A 25,379-nucleotide genomic window follows, 5' to 3' on the forward strand; every position below is an offset into this window, starting at 1 on the left:
GGCTGCAGTTAGATGAGACATTTTTGTCCGCACGGTAAAAACGCATCAAAAATTGTGTCAAAACTGCAAACGATTTTACCATAATTTTCCACGGCTTGCGATGCGGTTTTTGCAGGCGAAATGTGTAAATTTCATGTATTTTACCTGTAAAAACCGCAAAGGCAAAAACCGCATCGCAAACCGCGGCAACTTCTGGTAAAACCGCATGGACTTCAAAGTAGTGTGCGATTCATTTGCGACATGTCAGCGATGTTTTATCGTAAATGCAGACAAATGGCACTTATTTTATGTGCGCAACTTCCATGAGTCTTTTTTTTGGGCCGCAAGTTTCACAATCGCTGAAAATCCGTGTTTTTGTCGCTATTACGAAAATCACGACAAAAACCGTGATAAAGAGAGACTTACGTAGAAAAAAAAAAAAAATGCGTTAAGGAATTAGGCTACGGCAACACGCCGTTTTCGGTCGCGTGACACATTGCAAATGATAATTGTCGATGTGGTCGCGCTACTACACACAATAGGATGCGACCACAACTTGACAGTCGCGAAAAATCCAAATCGGCTGGATTTTTAGTCGCAGTTCACAAATCGCGAGCGACTTTTCCATGAACGTAATGTAAGTTGCATCCAACTGCGATTTATTTGCGACGTCAATGACTTTTTTGGGGTTTTACGTTGTCTAGTCCTAAATCTAGTCATGCGACGGCGTTGCAACAGAAATTCGTCCATAAATTGCACGCGAACACGTGAACTGGCTGTTGCCTATAGCAACCAATACGTTTTAAACAGCACTGGAAGAAATATAAGCTGTGCTGTGATTGGTTGCTATGGGTAACAGCCAGTGTTACACAATTGTCGTGAAAACCCCTCACGGTTTTGTCGCACCACGCGATTTGATGTCATGAAACCAAGTTCACCATGTAGCCCTAGACTAAAGTGGCACAAATTAAGCGAAATAGTTATTTATTTTTAGGAAATATATGAAAAAGTGTCAACCATAGGGACAAATAAAACAAAACTGTAAATAAAGGGTTAACTGAAAAAGAGTTCATATTGCGCATGTGCCTTGCCCTTTCGCGCGGTAGAATGCCGGTTGAAAACGCGCATGCGTACAACTCACACTACACATGGCCGACATTTGAACTCAATTACGTCACTCACACGTGACTTGTCCAAACCCTAAATTTTCAAAAATGTCCCACTTTAAAAAGTAAATAATTACTTGACAAACTGAAAAACTTAAAAAACCGGGAAAAATTATAAAAAAAAACAAAAAACTACCGTAACACATTCTATTACCGGAAGTAGCCCTCACTATTCCCGGTTCATGATGGGAGATGTAGTTTTTACGTCACTTCCCCGGTTCTAGAAGCGGTGCATGCCGGGAGTTGTCACTCACCACAAACACAGCTATGGAGGGGAATATCGCTCAGCGCCCTCTGTTTGGGGGGGCATTCTCTGCAATCCTGCCCCCCAATATACAAGATGTCAGGTGTCAGCTCTTGTGGTTGTATATATGATGTGTATATCTCCTCTATACTCCGGGCTCAGTCATGTATCAGGATTAGAGTGTCAGCTCTTGTGGTTGTATATATGATGTGTATATCTCCTCTATACTCCGGGCTCAGTCATGTATCAGGATTAGAGTGTCAGCTCTTGTGGTTGTATATATGATGTATATATCTCCTCTATACTCCGGGGTCAGTCATGTATCAGGATTAGAGTGTCAGCTCTTGTGGTTGTATATATGATGTGTATATCTCCTCTATACTCCGGGGTCAGTCATGTATCAGGATTAGAGTGTCGGCTCTTGTGGTTGTATATATGATGTGTATATCTCCTCTATATTCCGGGGTCAGTCATGTATCAGGATTAGAGTGTCAGCTCTTGTGGTTGTATATATGATGTGTATATCTCCTCTATACTCCGGGGTCAGTCATGTATCAGGATTAGAGTGTCCGCTCTTGTGGTTGTATATATGATGTGTATATCTCCTCTATACTCCGGGGTCAGTCATGTATCAGGATTAGAGTGTCCGCTCTTGTGGTTGTATATATGATGTGTATATCTCCTCTATACTCCGGGGTCAGTCATGTATCAGGATTAGAGTGTCAGCTCTTGTGGTTGTATATATGATGTGTATATATCTCCTCTATACTCCGGGGTCAGTCATGTATCAGGATTAGAGTGTCAGCTCTTGTGGTTGTATATATGATGTGTATATCTCCGCTATACTCCGGGGTCAGTCATGTATCAGGATTAGAGTGTCAGCTCTTGTGGTTGTATATATGATGTATATATCTCCTCTATACTCCGGGGTCAGTCATGTATCAGGATTAGAGTGTCAGCTCTTGTGGTTGTATATATGATGTATAGATCTCCTCTATACTCCGGGGTCAGTCATGTATCAGGATTAGAGTGTCCGCTCTTGTGGTTGTATATATGATGTATATATCTCCTCTATACTCCGGGGTCAGTCATGTATCAGGATTAGAGTGTCAGCTCTTGTGGTTGTATATATGATGTGTATATCTCCTCTATACTCCGGGCTCAGTCATGTATCAGGATTAGAGTGTCAGCTCTTGTGGTTGTATATATCTCCTCTATACTCAGGGGTCAGTCATGTATCAGGATTAGAGTGTCAGCTCTTGTGGTTGTATATATGATGTATAGATCTCCTCTATACTCCGGGGTCAGTCATGTATCAGGATTAGAGTGTCAGCTCTTGTGGTTGTATATATCTCCTCTATACTCAGGGGTCAGTCATGTATCAGGATTAGAGTGTCAGCTCTTGTGGTTGTATATATGATGTATAGATCTCCTCTATACTCCGGGGTCAGTCATGTATCAGGATTAGAGTGTCAGCTCTTGTGGTTGTATATATGATGTGTATATCTCCTCTATACTCCGGGGTCAGTCATGTATCAGGATTAGAGTGTCAGCTCTTGTGGTTGTATATATGATGTATATATCTCCTCTATACTCCGGGGTCAGTCATGTATCAGGATTAGAGTGTCAGCTCTTGTGGTTGTATATATCTCCTCTATACTCAGGGGTCAGTCATGTATCAGGATTAGAGTGTCAGCTCTTGTGGTTGTATATATGATGTATATATCTCCTCTATACTCCGGGGTCAGTCATGTATCAGGATTAGAGTGTCAGCTCTTGTGGTTGTATATATGATGTATAGATCTCCTCTATACTCCGGGGTCAGTCATGTATCAGGATTAGAGTGTCAGCTCTTGTGGTTGTATATATGATGTATAGATCTCCTCTATACTCCGGGGTCAGTCATGTATCAGGATTAGAGTGTCAGCTCTTGTGGTTGTATATATAATGTATATATCTCCTCTATACTCCGGGGTCAGTCATGTATCAGGATTAGAGTGTCAGCTCTTGTGGTTGTATATATGATGTATATATCTCCTCTATACTCCGGGGTCAGTCATGTATCAGGATTAGAGTGTCAGCTCTTGTGGTTGTATATATGATGTGTATATATCTCCTCTATACTCCGGGGTCAGTCATGTATCAGGATTAGAGTGTCAGCTCTTGTGGTTGTATATATGATGTGTATATCTCCTCTATACTCCGGGGTCAGTCATGTATCAGGATTAGAGTGTCAGCTCTTGTGGTTGTATATATGATGTGTATATCTCCTCTATACTCCGGGGTCAGTCATGTATCAGGATTAGAGTGTCAGCTCTTGTGGTTGTATATATGATGTATATATCTCCTCTATACTCCGGGGTCAGTCATGTATCAGGATTAGAGTGTCAGCTCCTGTGGTTGTATATATGATGTATATATCTCCTCTATACTCCGGGGTCAGTCATGTATCAGGATTAGAGTGTCAGCTCTTGTGGTTGTATATATGATGTATATATCTCCTCTATACTCCGGGGTCAGTCATGTATCAGGATTAGAGTGTCAGCTCTTGTGGTTGTATATATGATGTATAGATCTCCTCTATACTCCGGGGTCAGTCATGTATCAGGATTAGAGTGTCAGCTCTTGTGGTTGTATATATGATGTATAGATCTCCTCTATACTCCGGGGTCAGTCATGTATCAGGATTAGAGTGTCAGCTCTTGTGGTTGTATATATGATGTATAGATCTCCTCTATACTCCGGGGTCAGTCATGTATCAGGATTAGAGTGTCAGCTCTTGTGGTTGTATATATGATGTATAGATCTCCTCTATACTCCGGGGTCAGTCATGTATCAGGATTAGAGTGTCAGCTCTTGTGGTTGTATATATGATGTGTATATCTCCTCTATACTCCGGGGTCAGTCATGTATCAGGATTAGAGTGTCAGCTCTTGTGGTTGTATATATGATGTGTATATCTCCTCTATACTCCGGGGTCAGTCATGTATCAGGATTAGAGTGTCAGCTCTTGTGGTTGTATATATGATGTGTATATCTCCTCTATACTCCGGGGTCAGTCATGTATCAGGATTAGAGTGTCAGCTCTTGTGGTTGTATATATCTCCTCTATACTCCGGGGTCAGTCATGTATCAGGATTAGAGTGTCAGCTCTTGTGGTTGTATATATGATGTGTATATCTCCTCTATACTCCGGGGTCAGTCATGTATCAGGATTAGAGTGTCAGCTCTTGTGGTTGTATATATGATGTATAGATCTCCTCTATACTCCGGGGTCAGTCATGTATCAGGATTAGAGTGTCAGCTCTTGTGGTTGTATATATGATGTATATATCTCCTCTATACTCCGGGGTCAGTCATGTATCAGGATTAGAGTGTCAGCTCTTGTGGTTGTATATATGATGTATATATCTCCTCTATACTCCGGGGTCAGTCATGTATCAGGATTAGAGTGTCAGCTCTTGTGGTTGTATATATGATGTATAGATCTCCTCTATACTCCGGGGTCAGTCATGTATCAGGATTAGAGTGTCAGCTCTTGTGGTTGTATATATGATGTATATATCTCCTCTATACTCCGGGGTCAGTCATGTATCAGGATTAGAGTGTCAGCTCTTGTGGTTGTATATATGATGTGTATATCTCCTCTATACTCCGGGGTCAGTCATGTATCAGGATTAGAGTGTCAGCTCTTGTGGTTGTATATATGATGTATAGATCTCCTCTATACTCCGGGGTCAGTCATGTATCAGGATTAGAGTGTCAGCTCTTGTGGTTGTATATATGATGTATATATCTCCTTTATACTCCGGGGTCAGTCATGTATCAGGATTAGAGTGTCAGCTCTTGTGGTTGTATATATGATGTGTATGTCTCCTCTATACTCCGGGGTCAGTCATGTATCAGGATTAGAGTGTCAGCTCTTGTGGTTGTATATATGATGTATAGATCTCCTCTATACTCAGGGGTCAGTCATGTATCAGGATTAGAGTGTCAGCTCTTGTGGTTGTATATATGATGTATAGATCTCCTCTATACTCAGGGGTCAGTCATGTATCAGGATTAGAGTGTCAGCTCTTGTGGTTGTATATATGATGTGTATATCTCCTTTATACTCCGGGGTCAGTCATGTATCAGGATTAGAGTGTCAGCTCTTGTGGTTGTATATATGATGTATATATCTCCTCTATACTCCGGGGTCAGTCATGTATCAGGATTAGAGTGTCAGCTCTTGTGGTTGTATATATGATGTATAGATCTCCTCTATACTCCGGGGTCAGTCATGTATCAGGATTAGAGTGTCAGCTCTTGTGGTTGTATATATGATGTATATATCTCCTCTATACTCCGGGGTCAGTCATGTATCAGGATTAGAGTGTCAGCTCTTGTGGTTGTATATATGATGTGTATATCTCCTCTATACTCCGGGGTCAGTCATGTATCAGGATTAGAGTGTCGGCTCTTGTGGTTGTATATATGATGTATAGATCTCCTCTATACTCCGGGGTCAGTCATGTATCAGGATTAGAGTGTCAGCTCTTGTGGTTGTATATATGATGTATAGATCTCCTCTATACTCCGGGGTCAGTCATGTATCAGGATTAGAGTGTCAGCTCTTGTGGTTGTATATATGATGTGTATATCTCCTCTATACTCCGGGGTCAGTCATGTATCAGGATTAGAGTGTCAGCTCTTGTGGTTGTATATATCTCCTCTATACTCCGGGGTCAGTCATGTATCAGGATTAGAGTGTCAGCTCTTGTGGTTGTATATATGATGTGTATATCTCCTCTGTACTCCGGGGTCAGTCATGTATCAGGATTAGAGTGTCAGCTCTTGTGGTTGTATATATGATGTGTATATCTCCTCTATACTCCGGGGTCAGTCATGTATCAGGATTAGAGTGTCAGCTCTTGTGGTTGTGTATATCTCCTCTATACTCCGGGGTCAGTCATGTATCAGGATTAGAGTGTCAGCTCTTGTGGTTGTATATATGATGTGTATATATCTCCTTTATACTCCGGGGTCAGTCATGTATCAGGATTAGAGTGTCAGCTCTTGTGGTTGTATATATGATGTGTATATATCTCCTTTATACTCCGGGGTCAGTCATGTATCAGGATTAGAGTGTCAGCTCTTGTGGTTGTATATATGATGTGTATGTCTCCTCTATACTCCGGGGTCAGTCATGTATCAGGATTAGAGTGTCAGCTCTTGTGGTTGTATATATGATGTATAGATCTCCTCTATACTCCGGGGTCAGTCATGTATCAGGATTAGAGTGTCAGCTCTTGTGGTTGTATATATGATGTGTATGTCTCCTCTATACTCCGGGGTCAGTCATGTATCAGGATTAGAGTGTCGGCTCTTGTGGTTGTATATATGATGTATAGATCTCCTCTATACTCCGGGGTCAGTCATGTATCAGGATTAGAGTGTCAGCTCTTGTGGTTGTATATATGATGTGTATATCTCCTCTATACTCCGGGGTCAGTCATGTATCAGGATTAGAGTGTCAGCTCTTGTGGTTGTATATATGATGTGTATATCTCCTCTATACTCCGGGGTCAGTCATGTATCAGGATTAGAGTGTCAGCTCTTGTGGTTATATATATGATGTGTATATCTCCTCTATACTCCGGGGTCAGTCATGTATCAGGATTAGAGTGTCAGCTCTTGTGGTTGTATATATGATGTATAGATCTCCTCTATACTCCGGGGTCAGTCATGTATCAGGATTAGAGTGTCAGCTCTTGTGGTTGTATATATGATGTGTATATATCTCCTTTATACTCCGGGGTCAGTCATGTATCAGGATTAGAGTGTCAGCTCTTGTGGTTGTATATATGATGTATATATCTCCTCTATACTCCGGGGTCAGTCATGTATCAGGATTAGAGTGTCAGCTCTTGTGGTTGTATATATGATGTATAGATCTCCTCTATACTCCGGGGTCAGTCATGTATCAGGATTAGAGTGTCAGCTCTTGTGGTTGTATATATGATGTATATATCTCCTCTATACTCCGGGGTCAGTCATGTATCAGGATTAGAGTGTCAGCTCTTGTGGTTGTATATATGATGTATATATCTCCTCTATACTCCGGGGTCAGTCATGTATCAGGATTAGAGTGTCAGCTCTTGTGGTTGTATATATGATGTATAGATCTCCTCTATACTCCGGGGTCAGTCATGTATCAGGATTAGAGTGTCAGCTCTTGTGGTTGTATATATGATGTATAGATCTCCTCTATACTCCGGGGTCAGTCATGTATCAGGATTAGAGTGTCAGCTCTTGTGGTTGTATATATGATGTGTATATCTCCTCTATACTCCGGGGTCAGTCATGTATCAGGATTAGAGTGTCAGCTCTTGTGGTTGTATATATCTCCTCTATACTCCGGGGTCAGTCATGTATCAGGATTAGAGTGTCAGCTCTTGTGGTTGTATATATGATGTATATATCTCCTCTATACTCCGGGGTCAGTCATGTATCAGGATTAGAGTGTCAGCTCTTGTGGTTGTATATATGATGTATATATCTCCTCTATACTCCGGGGTCAGTCATGTATCAGGATTAGAGTGTCAGCTCTTGTGGTTGTATATATGATGTGTATATCTCCTCTATACTCCGGGGTCAGTCATGTATCAGGATTAGAGTGTCAGCTCTTGTGGTTGTATATATGATGTGTATATCTCCTCTATACTCCGGGGTCAGTCATGTATCAGGATTAGAGTGTCAGCTCTTGTGGTTGTATATATAATGTATATATCTCCTCTATACTCCGGGGTCAGTCATGTATCAGGATTAGAGTGTCAGCTCTTGTGGTTGTATATATGATGTATATATCTCCTCTATACTCCGGGGTCAGTCATGTATCAGGATTAGAGTGTCAGCTCTTGTGGTTGTATATATGATGTATATATCTCCTCTATACTCCGGGGTCAGTCATGTATCAGGATTAGAGTGTCAGCTCTTGTGGTTGTATATATGATGTATATATCTCCTCTATACTCTGGGGTCAGTCATGTATCAGGATTAGAGTGTCAGCTCTTGTGGTTGTATATATGATGTATATATCTCCTCTATACTCCGGGGTCAGTCATGTATCAGGATTAGAGTGTCCGCTCTTGTGGTTGTATATATGATGTATAGATCTCCTCTATATTCGGGGGTCAGTCATGTATCAGGATTAGAGTGTCAGCTCTTGTGGTTGTATATATGATGTGTATATCTCCTCTATACTCCGGGGTCAGTCATGTATCAGGATTAGAGTGTCAGCTCTTGTGGTTGTATATATAATGTATATATCTCCTCTATACTCCGGGGTCAGTCATGTATCAGGATTAGAGTGTCAGCTCTTGTGGTTGTATATATCTCCTCTATACTCCGGGGTCAGTCATGTATCAGGATTAGAGTGTCAGCTCTTGTGGTTGTATATATGATGTATATATCTCCTCTATACTCCGGGGTCAGTCATGTATCAGGATTAGAGTGTCAGCTCTTGTGGTTGTATATATGATGTATATATCTCCTCTATACTCCGGGGTCAGTCATGTATCAGGATTAGAGTGTCAGCTCTTGTGGTTGTATATATGATGTATATATCTCCTCTATACTCTGGGGTCAGTCATGTATCAGGATTAGAGTGTCAGCTCTTGTGGTTGTATATATGATGTATATATCTCCTCTATACTCCGGGGTCAGTCATGTATCAGGATTAGAGTGTCCGCTCTTGTGGTTGTATATATGATGTATAGATCTCCTCTATATTCGGGGGTCAGTCATGTATCAGGATTAGAGTGTCAGCTCTTGTGGTTGTATATATGATGTGTATATCTCCTCTATACTCCGGGGTCAGTCATGTATCAGGATTAGAGTGTCAGCTCTTGTGGTTGTATATATAATGTATATATCTCCTCTATACTCCGGGGTCAGTCATGTATCAGGATTAGAGTGTCAGCTCTTGTGGTTGTATATATGATGTATATATCTCCTCTATACTCCGGGGTCAGTCATGTATCAGGATTAGAGTGTCAGCTCTTGTGGTTGTATATATGATGTGTATATCTCCTCTATACTCCGGGGTCAGTCATGTATCAGGATTAGAGTGTCAGCTCTTGTGGTTGTATATATGATGTATATATCTCCTCTATACTCCGGGGTCAGTCATGTATCAGGATTAGAGTGTCAGCTCTTGTGGTTGTATATATGATGTGTATATCTCCTCTGTACTCCGGGGTCAGTCATGTATCAGGATTAGAGTGTCAGCTCTTGTGGTTGTATATATGATGTATATATCTCCTCTATACTCCGGGGTCAGTCATGTATCAGGATTAGAGTGTCAGCTCTTGTGGTTGTATATATGATGTGTATATCTCCTCTATACTCCGGGGTCAGTCATGTATCAGGATTAGAGTGTCAGCTCTTGTGGTTGTATATATGATGTATAGATCTCCTCTATACTCCGGGGTCAGTCATGTATCAGGATTAGAGTGTCAGCTCTTGTGGTTGTATATATGATGTATATATCTCCTCTATACTCCGGGGTCAGTCATGTATCAGGATTAGAGTGTCAGCTCTTGTGGTTGTATATATCTCCTCTATACTCTGGGGTCAGTCATGTATCAGGATTAGAGTGTCAGCTCTTGTGGTTGTATATATGATGTATATATCTCCTCTATACTCCGGGGTCAGTCATGTATCAGGATTAGAGTGTCAGCTCTTGTGGTTGTATATATGATGTATATATCTCCTCTATACTCCGGGGTCAGTCATGTATCAGGATTAGAGTGTCAGCTCTTGTGGTTGTATATATGATGTGTATATCTCCTCTATACTCCGGGGTCAGTCATGTATCAGGATTAGAGTGTCAGCTCTTGTGGTTGTATATATGATGTATATATCTCCTCTATACTCCGGGGTCAGTCATGTATCAGGATTAGAGTGTCAGCTCTTGTGGTTGTATATATGATGTGTATATCTCCTCTGTACTCCGGGGTCAGTCATGTATCAGGATTAGAGTGTCAGCTCTTGTGGTTGTATATATGATGTATATATCTCCTCTATACTCTGGGGTCAGTCATGTATCAGGATTAGAGTGTCAGCTCTTGTGGTTGTATATATGATGTATATATCTCCTCTATACTCCGGGGTCAGTCATGTATCAGGATTAGAGTGTCAGCTCTTGTGGTTGTATATATGATGTATATATCTCCTCTATACTCCGGGGTCAGTCATGTATCAGGATTAGAGTGTCAGCTCTTGTGGTTGTATATATGATGTATATATCTCCGCTATACTCCGGGGTCAGTCATGTATCAGGATTAGAGTGTCAGCTCTTGTGGTTGTATATATGATGTGTATATCTCCTCTATACTCCGGGGTCAGTCATGTATCAGGATTAGAGTGTCAGCTCTTGTGGTTGTATATATGATGTATATATCTCCTCTATACTCCGGGGTCAGTCATGTATCAGGATTAGAGTGTCAGCTCTTGTGGTTGTATATATGATGTGTATATATCTCCTTTATACTCCGGGGTCAGTCATGTATCAGGATTAGAGTGTCAGCTCTTGTGGTTGTATATATGATGTATAGATCTCCTCTATACTCCGGGGTCAGTCATGTATCAGGATTAGAGTGTCAGCTCTTGTGGTTGTATATATGATGTATAGATCTCCTCTATACTCCGGGGTCAGTCATGTATCAGGATTAGAGTGTCAGCTCTTGTGGTTGTATAGATCTCCTCTATACTCCGGGGTCAGTCATGTATCAGGATTAGAGTGTCAGCTCTTGTGGTTGTATATATGATGTATATATCTCCTCTATACTCCGGGGTCAGTCATGTATCAGGATTAGAGTGTCAGCTCTTGTGGTTGTATATATCTCCTCTATACTCCGGGGTCAGTCATGTATCAGGATTAGAGTGTCGGCTCTTGTGGTTGTATATATGATGTATATATCTCCTCTATACTCCGGGGTCAGTCATGTATCAGGATTAGAGTGTCAGCTCTTGTGGTTGTATATATGATGTGTATATCTCCTCTATACTCCGGGGTCAGTCATGTATCAGGATTAGAGTGTCAGCTCTTGTGGTTGTATATATGATGTATATATCTCCTCTATACTCCGGGGTCAGTCATGTATCAGGATTAGAGTGTCAGCTCTTGTGGTTGTATATATGATGTGTATATCTCCTCTGTACTCCGGGGTCAGTCATGTATCAGGATTAGAGTGTCAGCTCTTGTGGTTGTATATATGATGTATATATCTCCTTTATACTCCGGGGTCAGTCATGTATCAGGATTAGAGTGTCAGCTCTTGTGGTTGTATATATGATGTATAGATCTCCTCTATACTCCGGGGTCAGTCATGTATCAGGATTAGAGTGTCAGCTCTTGTGGTTGTATATATGATGTATATATCTCCTCTATACTCCGGGGTCAGTCATGTATCAGGATTAGAGTGTCAGCTCTTGTGGTTGTATATATGATGTATATATCTCCTCTATACTCTGGGGTCAGTCATGTATCAGGATTAGAGTGTCAGCTCTTGTGGTTGTATATATGATGTATATATCTCCTCTATACTCCGGGGTCAGTCATGTATCAGGATTAGAGTGTCAGCTCTTGTGGTTGTATATATCTCCTCTATACTCCGGGGTCAGTCATGTATCAGGATTAGAGTGTCAGCTCTTGTGGTTGTATATATGATGTATAGATCTCCTCTATACTCCGGGGTCAGTCATGTATCAGGATTAGAGTGTCAGCTCTTGTGGTTGTATATATGATGTATAGATCTCCGCTATACTCCGGGGTCAGTCATGTATCAGGATTAGAGTGTCAGCTCTTGTGGTTGTATATATGATGTGTATATCTCCTCTATACTCCGGGGTCAGTCATGTATCAGGATTAGAGTGTCAGCTCTTGTGGTTGTATATATGATGTGTATATATCTCCTCTATACTCCGGGGTCAGTCATGTATCAGGATTAGAGTGTCAGCTCTTGTGGTTGTATATATGATGTGTATATCTCCTCTATATTCCGGGGTTTAGTCATGTATCAGGATTAGAGTGTCAGCTCTTGTGGTTGTATATATGATGTGTATATCTCCTCTATACTCCGGGGTCAGTCATGTATCAGGATTAGAGTGTCGGCTCTTGTGGTTGTATATATGATGTATATATCTCCTCTATACTCCGGGGTCAGTCATGTATCAGGATTAGAGTGTCAGTTCTTGTGGTTGTATATATGATGTGTATATCTCCTCTATACTCCGGGGTCAGTCATGTATCAGGATTAGAGTGTCGGCTCTTGTGGTTGTATATATGATGTATATATCTCCTCTATACTCCGGGGTCAGTCATGTATCAGGATTAGAGTGTCAGCTCTTGTGGTTGTATATATGATGTATAGATCTCCTCTATACTCCGGGGTCAGTCATGTATCAGGATTAGAGTGTCAGCTCTTGTGGTTGTATATATGATGTATATATCTCCTCTATACTCCGGGGTCAGTCATGTATCAGGATTAGAGTGTCAGCTCTTGTGGTTGTATATATGATGTGTATATCTCCTCTATACTCCGGGGTCAGTCATGTATCAGGATTAGAGTGTCAGCTCTTGTGGTTGTATATATGATGTGTATATCTCCTCTATACTCCGGGGTCAGTCATGTATCAGGATTAGAGTGTCAGCTCTTGTGGTTGTATATATGATGTATAGATCTCCTCTATACTCCGGGGTCAGTCATGTATCAGGATTAGAGTGTCAGCTCTTGTGGTTGTATATATGATGTATATATCTCCTCTATACTCCGGGGTCAGTCATGTATCAGGATTAGAGTGTCAGCTCTTGTGGTTGTATATATGATGTGTATATCTCCTCTATACTCCGGGGTCAGTCATGTATCAGGATTAGAGTGTCAGCTCTTGTGGTTGTATATATGATGTATATATCTCCTCTATACTCTGGGGTCAGTCATGTATCAGGATTAGAGTGTCAGCTCTTGTGGTTGTATATATGATGTGTATATCTCCTCTATACTCCGGGGTCAGTCATGTATCAGGATTAGAGTGTCAGCTCTTGTGGTTGTATATATGATGTATATATCTCCTCTATACTCCGGGGTCAGTCATGTATCAGGATTAGAGTGTCAGCTCTTGTGGTTGTATATATGATGTGTATATCTCCTCTATACTCCGGGGTCAGTCATGTATCAGGATTAGAGTGTCAGCTCTTGTGGTTGTATATATGATGTATAGATCTCCTCTATACTCCGGGGTCAGTCATGTATCAGGATTAGAGTGTCAGCTCTTGTGGTTGTATATATGATGTATAGATCTCCTCTATACTCCGGGGTCAGTCATGTATCAGGATTAGAGTGTCAGCTCTTGTGGTTGTATATATGATGTATAGATCTCCTCTATACTCCGGGGTCAGTCATGTATCAGGATTAGAGTGTCAGCTCTTGTGGTTGTATATATGATGTATAGATCTCCTCTATACTCCGGGGTCAGTCATGTATCAGGATTAGAGTGTCAGCTCTTGTGGTTGTATATATGATGTATATATCTCCTCTATACTCCGGGCTCAGTCATGTATCAGGATTAGAGTGTCAGCTCTTGTGGTTGTATATATGATGTGTATATCTCCTCTATACTCCGGGGTCAGTCATGTATCAGGATTAGAGTGTCAGCTCTTGTGGTTGTATATATGATGTATAGATCTCCTCTATATTCCGGGGTCAGTCATGTATCAGGATTAGAGTGTCGGCTCTTGTGGTTGTATATATGATGTGTATATCTCCTCTATACTCCGGGGTCAGTCATGTATCAGGATTAGAGTGTCAGCTCTTGTGGTTGTATATATGATGTGTATATCTCCTCTATACTCCGGGGTCAGTCATGTATCAGGATTAGAGTGTCAGCTCTTGTGGTTGTATATATGATGTGTATATCTCCTCTATACTCCGGGGTCAGTCATGTATCAGGATTAGAGTGTCAGCTCTTGTGGTTGTATATATGATGTATATATCTCCTCTATACTCCGGGGTCAGTCATGTATCAGGATTAGAGTGTCAGCTCTTGTGGTTGTATATATGATGTATATATCTCCTCTATACTCCGGGGTCAGTCATGTATCAGGATTAGAGTGTCAGCTCTTGTGGTTGTATATATGATGTATATATCTCCTCTATACTCCGGGGTCAGTCATGTATCAGGATTAGAGTGTCAGCTCTTGTGGTTGTATATATGATGTATAGATCTCCTCTATACTCCGGGGTCAGTCATGTATCAGGATTAGAGTGTCGGCTCTTGTGGTTGTATATATGATGTATATATCTCCTCTATACTCCGGGGTCAGTCATGTATCAGGATTAGAGTGTCAGCTCTTGTGGTTGTATATATGATGTGTATATCTCCTCTATACTCCGGGGTCAGTCATGTATCAGGATTAGAGTGTCAGCTCTTGTGGTTGTATATATGATGTGTATATCTCCTCTATACTCCGGGGTCAGTCATGTATCAGGATTAGAGTGTCAGCTCTTGTGGTTGTATATATGATGTATATATCTCCTTTATACTCCGGGGTCAGTCATGTATCAGGATTAGAGTGTCAGCTCTTGTGGTTGTATATATGATGTATATATCTCCTTTATACTCCGGGGTCAGTCATGTATCAGGATTAGAGTGTCAGCTCTTGTGGTTGTATATATGATGTATAGATCTCCTCTATACTCCCGGGGTCAGTCATGTATCAGGATTAGAGTGTCAGCTCTTGTGGTTGTATATATGATGTGTATATATCTCCTTTATACTCCGGGGTCAGTCATGTATCAGGATTAGAGTGTCAGCTCTTGTGGTTGTATATATGATGTATAGATCTCCTCTATACTCCCGGGGTCAGTCATGTATCAGGATTAGAGTGTCAGCTCTTGTGGTTGTATATATGATGTATATATCTCCTCTATACTCCGGGGTCAGTCATGTATCAGGATTAGAGTGTCAGCTCTTGTGGTTGTATATATGATGTGTATATCTCCTCTATACTCCGGGGTCAGTCATGTATCAGGATTAGAGTGTCAGCTCTTGTGGTTGTATATATGATGTATATATCTCCTCTATACTCCGGGGTCAGTCATGTATCAGGATTAGAGTGTCAGCTCTTGTGGTTGTATATATCTCCTCTATACTCCGGGGTCAGTCATGTATCAGGATTAGAGTGTCAGCTCTTGTGGTTGTATATATGATGTATAGATCTCCTCTATACTCCGGGGTCAGTCATGTATCAGGATTAGAGTGTCAGCTCTTGTGGTTGTATATATCTCCTCTATACTCCGGGGTCAGTCATGTATCAGGATTAGAGTGTCAGCTCTTGTGGTTGTATATATGATGTGTATATCTCCTCTATACTCCGGGGTCAGTCATGTATCAGGATTAGAGTGTCAGCTCTTGTGGTTGTATATATGATGTATATATCTCCTCTATACTCCGGGGTCAGTCATGTATCAGGATTAGAGTGTCAGCTCTTGTGGTTGTATATATGATGTATATATCTCCTCTATACTCCGGGGTCAGTCATGTATCAGGATTAGAGTGTCAGCTCTTGTGGTTGTATATATGATGTGTATATCTCCTCTATACTCCGGGGTCAGTCATGTATCAGGATTAGAGTGTCAGCTCTTGTGGTTGTATATATGATGTATATATCTCCTCTATACTCCGGGGTCAGTCATGTATCAGGATTAGAGTGTCAGCTCTTGTGGTTGTATATATGATGTGTATATCTCCTCTATATTCCGGGGTCAGTCATGTATCAGGATTAGAGTGTCAGCTCTTGTGGTTGTATATATGATGTATATATCTCCTCTATACTCCGGGGTCAGTCATGTATCAGGATTAGAGTGTCAGCTCTTGTGGTTATATATATGATGTATATATCTCCTCTATACTCCGGGGTCAGTCATGTATCAGGATTAGAGTGTCAGCTCTTGTGGTTGTATATATGATGTGTATATCTCCTCTGTACTCCGGGGTCAGTCATGTATCAGGATTAGAGTGTCAGTTCTTGTGGTTGTATATATGATGTGTATATCTCCTCTATACTCCGGGGTCAGTCATGTATCAGGATTAGAGTGTCAGCTCTTGTGGTTGTATATATGATGTATATATCTCCTCTATACTCCGGGGTCAGTCATGTATCAGGATTAGAGTGTCAGCTCTTGTGGTTGTATATATGATGTGTATATCTCCTCTATACTCCGGGGTCAGTCATGTATCAGGATTAGAGTGTCCGCTCTTGTGGTTGTATATATGATGTGTATATCTCCTCTATACTCCGGGGTCAGTCATGTATCAGGATTAGAGTGTCAGCTCTTGTGGTTGTATATATGATGTGTATATCTCCTCTATACTCCGGGGTCAGTCATGTATCAGGATTAGAGTGTCAGCTCTTGTGGTTGTATATATGATGTATAGATCTCCTCTATACTCCGGGGTCAGTCATGTATCAGGATTAGAGTGTCAGCTCTTGTGGTTGTATATATGATGTATAGATCTCCTCTATACTCCGGGGTCAGTCATGTATCAGGATTAGAGTGTCAGCTCTTGTGGTTGTATATATGATGTGTATATATCTCCTCTATACTCCGGGGTCAGTCATGTATCAGGATTAGAGTGTCAGCTCTTGTGGTTGTATATATGATGTGTATATCTCCTCTATACTCCGGGGTCAGTCATGTATCAGGATTAGAGTGTCAGCTCTTGTGGTTGTATATATAATGTATATATCTCCTCTATACTCCGGGGTCAGTCATGTATCAGGATTAGAGTGTCAGCTCTTGTGGTTGTATATATGATGTATAGATCTCCTCTATACTCCGGGGTCAGTCATGTATCAGGATTAGAGTGTCAGCTCTTGTGGTTGTATATATGATGTATATATCTCCTCTATACTCCGGGGTCAGTCATGTATCAGGATTAGAGTGTCAGCTCTTGTGGTTGTATATATGATGTGTATATCTCCTCTATACTCCGGGGTCAGTCATGTATCAGGATTAGAGTGTCAGCTCTTGTGGTTGTATATATGATGTATAGATCTCCTCTATACTCCGGGGTCAGTCATGTATCAGGATTAGAGTGTCAGCTCTTGTGGTTGTATATATGATGTGTATATCTCCTCTATACTCCGGGGTCAGTCATGTATCAGGATTAGACTCTCAGCTCTTGTGGTTGACATTTTCGCCTTGTGTTCACACAGTGACCTCCGGGAGATACCTGACAACCAGGAGGTGTTCGTCCATGCAGACACTGACCAGAGCATCATTGTGGAGATCCTAGAATATCAAGGGGGGATGTCAGACCCGGATGCCGCTCGGTGAGGGGGATCTTTGGAGTTTTTGGGGTCTTTCTTTCTGCAGTTCTTACATTGGCCACTAGATGTCAGTGCAACCTGTGCAGATATTGCTATCCAGCTGTGTTGTAAACCTTCTCTGTACATTACAGGGTTTCTGGGTTTTTTGATGGGCATGACCCTGGTGACATATAAGCTCTTTCTTTCTCTGCTGCAGATACCATTTTGAAGATGTCGCTGCGAGCAATGATGCCCAGGGCAGAGCAGAGGTCGTGAGCGTGGAGCCCTTCCCCCTGGCACAGCTATCTCTCACCAGCTGCTCCAATGCCTGGGCACTTACAGGGCACCAGCTAGTCTCCAAGTTCAATGAGCAGGTAAGACCTCTTCTTTGTTTATACCATTATAACTCCCAGCATGCACTGATGTCTGATTGGAATTGTAGTTTCATCAAAGCTGGAAAGTTTACAAAGCGTTTAAATATTGTCTGGACATTACTTCTATATTTTTCCCCCTGCAGGCTCAGAATACAGTAACTATACATATGGCGTTATTCCGTATACAGCAGCACGCCACCGACCTCCTGGTGACCTTCAATGATCCGGTAGCTATTAAGTAAGTGACAGAAGGAAATTATGAGACTACTCCTCCTCCTGCAGGGTGATACATATAGAAGAGAGCTATGAGACTACTCCTCCTCCTGCAGGGTGATACATATAGAAGAGAGCTATGAGTCTACTCCTCCTCCTGCAGGGTGATACATATAGAAGAGAGCTATGAGACTACTCCTCCTCCTGCAGGGTGATACATATAGAAGAGAGCTATGAGACTACTCCTCCTCCTGCAGGGTGATACATATAGAAGAGAGCTATGAGACTACTCCTCCTGCAGGGTGATACATATAGAAGAGGGCTATGAGTCTACTCTCCTCCTGCAGGGTGATACATATAGAAGAGAGCTATGAGTCTACTCCTCCTCCTGCAGGGTGATACATATAGTAGAGAGCTATGAGTCTACTCCTCCTCCTGCAGGGTGATATATATAGAAGAGAGCTATGAGTCTACTCCTCCTCCTGCAGGGTGATGTATATAGAAGAGAGCTATGAGTCTACTCCTCCTCCTGCAGGGTGATGTATATAGAAGAGAGCTATGAGACTACTCCTCCTCCTGCAGGGTGATACATATAGAAGAGAGCTATGAGACTACTCCTCCTCCTGCAGGGTGATACATATAGAAGAGAGCTATGAGACTACTCCTCCTCCTGCAGAGTGATATATATAGAAGAGAGCTATGAGACTACTCCTCCTCCTGCAGTGTGATATATATATAGAAGAGAGCTATGAGTCTACTACTCCTCCTGCAGGGTGATACATATAGAAGAGAGCTATGAGCCTACTCCTCCTCCTGCAGGGTGATACATATAGAAGAGAGCTATGAGACTACTCCTCCTCCTGCAGGGTGATACATATAGAAGAGAGCTATGAGACTACTCCTCCTCCTGCAGGGTGATACATATAGAAGAGAGCTGAGAGTCTACTCCTCCTCCTGCAGGGTGATATATATAGAAGAGAGCTATGAGTCTACTCCTCCTCCTGCAGGGTGATACATATAGAAGAGAGCTATGAGTCTACTCCTCCTCCTGCAGGGTGATATATATAGAAGAGAGCTATGAGACTACTCCTCCTCCTGCAGGGTGATATATATATAGAAGAGAGCTATGAGACTACTCCTCCTCCTGCAGGGTGATATATATAGAAGAGAGCTATGAGACTACTCCTCCTCCTGCAGGGTGATATATATAGAAGAGAGCTATGAGTCTACTCCTTCTCCTGCAGGGTGATAAATATAGAAGAGAGCTATGAGTCTACTCCTCCTCCTGCAGGGTGATATATATAGAAGAGAGCTATGAGTCTACTCCTCCTCCTGCAGGGTGATATATATAGAAGAGAGCTATGAGTCTACTCCTCCTCCTGCAGGATGATATATATAGAAGAGAGCTATGAGACTACTCCTCCTCCTGCAGGGTGATACATATAGAAGAGAGCTATGAGTCTACTCCTCCTCCTGCAGGGTGATACATATAGAAGAGAGCTATGAGTCTACTCCTCCTCCTGCAGAGTGATACATATAGAAGAGAGCTATGAGACTCCTCCTCCTCCTGCAGGGTGATATATATATAGAAGAGAGCTATGAGACTACTCCTCCTCCTGCAGGGTGATACATATAGAAGAGAGCTATGAGACTACTCCTCCTCCTGCAGGGTGATACATATAGAAGAGAGCTATGAGACTACTCCTCCTCCTGCAGGGTGATATATATATAGAAGAGAGCTATGAGACTACTCCTCCTCCTGCAGGGTGATACATATAGAAGAGAGCTATGAGACTACTCCTCCTCCTGCAGGGTGATACATATAGAAGAGAGCTATGAGACTACTCCTCCTCCTGCAGGGTGATACATATAGAAGAGAGCTATGAGTCTACTCCTCCTCCTGCAGGGTGATATATATATAGAAGAGAGCTATGAGTCTACTCCTCCTCCTGCAGGGTGATATATAGAAGAGAGCTATGAGACTACTCCTCCTCCTGCAGGGTGATACATATAGAAGAGAGCTATGAGTCTACTCCTCCTCCTGCAGGGTGATACATATAGAAGAGAGCTATGAGTCTACTCCACCTCCTGCAGGGTGATATATATAGAAGAGAGCTATGAGACTACTCCTCCTCCTGCAGGGTGATACATATAGAAGAGAGCTATGAGTCTACTCCTCCTCCTGCAGGGTGATACATATAGAAGAGAGCTATGAGACTACTCCTCCTCCTGCAGGGTGATATATATAGAAGAGAGCTATGAGTCTACTCCTCCTCCTGCAGGGTGATACATATAGAAGAGAGCTATGAGACTACTCCTCCTCCTGCAGGGTGATATATATATAGAAGAGAGCTATGAGTCTACTCCTCCTCCTGCAGGGTGATATATATAGGAGAGAGCTATGAGACTACACCTCCTCCTGCAGGGTGATATATATAGAAGAGAGCTATGAGACTACTCCTCCCCCTGCAGGGTGATACATATAGAAGAGAGCTATGAGTCTACTCCTCCTCCTGCAGGGTGATATATATAGAAGAGAGCTATGAGACTACTCCTCCTCCTGCAGGGTGATATATATAGAAGAGAGCTATGAGTCTACTCCTCCTCCTGCAGGGTGATATATATAGAAGAGAGCTATGAGTCTACTCCTCCTCCTGCAGGGTGATACATATAGAAGAGAGCTATGAGTCTACTCCTCCTCCTGCAGGGTGATATATATAGAAGAGAGCTATGAGACTCCTCCTCCTCCTGCAGGGTGATACATATAGAAGAGAGCTATGAGTCTACTCCTCCTCCTGCAGGGTGATATATATAGAAGAGAGCTATGAGACTACCCCTCCTCCTGCAGGGTGTTACATATAGAAGAGAGCTATGAGACTACTCCTCCCCCTGCAGGGTGATACATATAGAAGAGAGCTATGAGTCTACTCCTCCTCCTGCAGGGTGATAGATATAGAAGAGAGCTATGAGTCTACTCCTCCTCCTGCAGGGTGATACATATATAGAAGAGAGCTATGAGTCTACTCCTCCTCCTGCAGGGTGATATATATAGAAGAGAGCTATGAGTCTACTCCTCCTCCTGCAGGGTGATATATAGAAGAGAGCTATGAGTCTACTCCTCCTCCTGCAGGGTGATATATATATAGAAGAGAGCTATGAGACTACTCCTCCTCCTGCAGGGTGATAGATATAGAAGAGAGCTATGAGTCTACTCCTCCTCCTGCAGGGTGATACATATAGAAGAGAGCTATGAGTCTACTCCTCCTCCTGCAGGGTGATATATATAGGAGAGAGCTATGAGTCTACTCCTCCTCCTGCAGGGTGATATATATAGAAGAGAGCTATGAGACTACTCCTCCTTCTGCAGGGTGATATATATAGAAGAGAGCTATGAGTCTACTCCTCCTCCTGCAGGGTGATACATATAGAAGAGAGCTATGAGTCTACTCCTCCTCCTGCAGGGTGACACATATAGAAGAGAGCTATGAGACTACTCCTCCTCCTGCAGGGTGATATATATAGAAGAGAGCTATGAGACTACTCCTCCTCCTGCAGGGTGATACATATAGAAGAGAGCTATGAGTCTACTCCTCCTCCTGCAGGGTGATATATATAGAAGAGAGCTATGAGTCTACTCCTCCTCCTGCAGGGTGATACATATAGAAGAGAGCTATGAGTCTACTCCTCCTCCTGCAGGGTGATATATATAGAAGAGAGCTATGAGTCTACTCCTCCTCCTGCAGGGTGATACATATAGAAGAGAGCTATGAGTCTACTCCTCCTCCTGCAGGGTGATATATATAGAAGAGCTATGAGATTACTCCTCCTCCTGCAGGGTGATATATATATAGAAGAGAGCTATGAGACTACTCCTCCTCCTGCAGGGTGATACATATAGAAGAGAGCTATGAGACTACTCCTCCTCCTGCAGGGTGATATATATAGAAGAGAGCTATGAGATTACTCCTCCTCCTGCAGGGTGATATATATAGAAGAGAGCTATGAGACTACTCCTCCTCCTGCAGGGTGATCTATATAGAAGAGAGCTATGAGTCTACTCCTCCTCCTGCAGGGTGATACATATAGAAGAGAGCTATGAGTCTACTCCTCCTCCTGCAGGGTGATATATATAGAAGAGAGCAATGAGTCTACTCCTCCTCCTGCAGGGTGATACATATATAGAAGAGAGCTATGAGTCTACTCCTCCTCCTGCAGGGTGATATATATAGAAGAGAGCTATGAGACTACTCCTCCTCCTGCAGGGTGATATATATAGAAGAGAGCTATGAGTCTACTCCTCCTCCTGCAGGGTGATATATATAGAAGAGAGCTATTAGTCTACACTTCCTCCTGCAGGGTGATACACATAGAAGAGAGCTATGAGTCTACTCCTCCTCCTGCAGGGTGATACACATAGAAGAGAGCTATGAGACCACTCCTCCTCCTACAGGGTGATATATATAGAAGAGAGCTATGAGTCTTCTCCTCCTCCTGCAGGGTGATAGATATAGAAGAGAGCTATGAGTCTTCTCCTCCTCCTGCAGGGTGATATATATAGAAGAGAGCTATGAGACTACTCCTCCTCCTGCAGGGTGATATATATAGAAGAGAGCTATGAGACTACTCCTCCTCCTGCAGGGTGATACATATAGAAGAGAGCTATGAGACTACTCCTCCTCCTGCAGGGTGATATATATAGAAGAGCGCTATGAGACTACTCCTCCTCCTGCAGGGTGATACATATAGAAGAGAGCTATGAGACTACTCCTCCTCCTGCAGGATGATATATATAGAAGAGAGCTATGAGTCTACTCCTCCTCCTGCAGGGTGATATATATAGAAGAGAGCTATGAGTCTTCTCCTCCTCCTGCAGGGTGATATATATAGAAGAGAGCTATGAGACTACTCCTCCTCCTGCAGGATGATATATGTAGGAGAGAGCTATGAGTCTACTCCTCCTCCTGCAGGGTGATATATATAGAAGAGAGCTATGAGTCTTCTCCTCCTCCTGCAGGGTGATATATATAGAAGAGAGCTATGAGACTACTCCTCCTCCTGCAGGGTGATATATATATATAGAAGAGAGCTATGAGACTACTCCTCCTCCTGCAGGGTGATAGATATAGAAGAGAGCTATGAGTCTACTCCTCCTCCTGCAGGGTGATACATATATAGAAGAGAGCTATGAGTCTACTCCTCCTCCTGCAGGGTGATATATATAGAAGAGAGCTATGAGTCTACTCCTCCTCCTGCAGGGTGATATATAGAAGAGAGCTATGAGTCTACTCCTCCTCCTGCAGGGTGATATATATATAGAAGAGAGCTATGAGACTACTCCTCCTCCTGCAGGGTGATAGATATAGAAGAGAGCTATGAGTCTACTCCTCCTCCTGCAGGGTGATACATATATAGAAGAGAGCTATGAGTCTACTCCTCCTCCTGCAGGGTGATATATATAGAAGAGAGCTATGAGTCTACTCCTCCTCCTGCGGGGTGATATATAGAAGAGAGCTATGAGTCTACTCCTCCTCCTGCAGGATGATACAGAAGAGAGCTATGAGACTACTCCTCCTCCTGCAGGGTGATACATATAGAAGAGAGCTATGAGTCTACTCCTCCTCCTGCAGGGTGATATATATAGGAGAGAGCTATGAGTCTACTCCTCCTCCTGCAGGGTGTTATATATAGAAGAGAGCTATGAGACTACTCCTCCTCCTGCAGGGTGATATATATAGAAGAGAGCTATGAGTCTACTCCTCCTCCTGCAGGGTGATACATATAGAAGAGAGCTATGAGTCTACTCCTCCTCCTGCAGGGTGACACATATAGAAGAGAGCTATGAGACTACTCCTCCTCCTGCAGGGTGATATATATAGAAGAGAGCTATGAGTCTTCTCCTCCTCCTGCAGGGTGATATATATAGAAGAGAGCTATGAGTCTACTCCTCCTCCTGCAGGGTGATATATATAGAAGAGAGCTATGAGTCTACTCCTCCTCCTGCAGGGTGATACATATAGAAGAGAGCTATGAGTCTACTCCTCCTCCTGCAGGGTGATATATATAGAAGAGCTATGAGATTACTCCTCCTCCTGCAGGGTGATATATATATAGAAGAGAGCTATGAGACTACTCCTCCTCCTGCAGGGTGATACATATAGAAGAGAGCTATGAGACTACTCCTCCTCCTGCAGGGTGATATATATAGAAGAGAGCTATGAGATTACTCCTCCTCCTGCAGGGTGATATATATAGAAGAGAGCTATGAGACTACTCCTCCTCCTGCAGGGTGATATATATAGAAGAGAGCTATGAGTCTACTCCTCCTCCTGCAGGGTGATACATATAGAAGAGAGCTATGAGTCTACTCCTCCTCCTGCAGGGTGATATATATAGAAGAGAGCAATGAGTCTACTCCTCCTCCTGCAGGGTGATACATATAGAAGAGAGCTATGAGTCTACTCCTCCTCCTGCAGGGTGATATATATAGAAGAGAGCTATGAGACTACTCCTCCTCCTTCAGGGTGATATATATATAGAAGAGAGCTATGAGACTACTCCTCCTCCTGCAGGGTGATATATATAGAAGAGAGCTATTAGTCTACACTTCCTCCTGCAGGGTGATACACATAGAAGAGAGCTATGAGTCTACTCCTCCTCCTGCAGGGTGATACACATAGAAGAGAGCTATGAGACTACTCCTCCTCCTGCAGGGTGATATATATAGAAGAGAGCTATGAGACTCCTCCTCCTCCTGCAGGGTGATACATATATATAGAAGAGAGCTATGAGTCTACTCCTCCTCCTGCAGGGTGATACACATAGAAGAGAGCTATGAGACTACTCCTCCTCCTGCAGGGTGATACATATAGAAGAGAGCTATGAGTCTACTCCTCCTCCTGCAGGGTGATATATATAGAAGAGAGCTATGAGACTACTCCTCCTCCTGCAGGGTGATACATATAGAAGAGAGATATGAGACTACTCCTCCTCCTGCAGGGTGATATATATAGAAGAGAGCTATGAGTCTTCTCCTCCTCCTGCAGGGTGAT

General features: G+C 42.6%; 1 protein-coding gene across 1 annotated transcript in view; it reads left to right on the top strand.

Moving 5' to 3' along the window:
• The first annotated feature begins 1,360 nt into the window (after positions 1-1,360).
• Positions 1,361-25,379, top strand: part of RANGRF (RAN guanine nucleotide release factor) — a 29,928-nt gene continuing 5,909 nt past the window's right edge. The window contains exons 1-4 of the mRNA XM_075855537.1: positions 1,361-1,492; positions 17,651-17,767; positions 17,961-18,117; positions 18,261-18,355. Coding sequence (XP_075711652.1) covers positions 1,413-1,492; positions 17,651-17,767; positions 17,961-18,117; positions 18,261-18,355 — 449 coding nt within the window. The 5' untranslated portion in view covers positions 1,361-1,412. The remainder of the gene's footprint in view (positions 1,493-17,650; positions 17,768-17,960; positions 18,118-18,260; positions 18,356-25,379) is intronic.

Source organism: Rhinoderma darwinii, chromosome 3 (assembly GCF_050947455.1).
Source record: "Rhinoderma darwinii isolate aRhiDar2 chromosome 3, aRhiDar2.hap1, whole genome shotgun sequence".
In the NCBI taxonomy this organism is placed as follows: domain Eukaryota; kingdom Metazoa; phylum Chordata; class Amphibia; order Anura; family Rhinodermatidae; genus Rhinoderma; species Rhinoderma darwinii.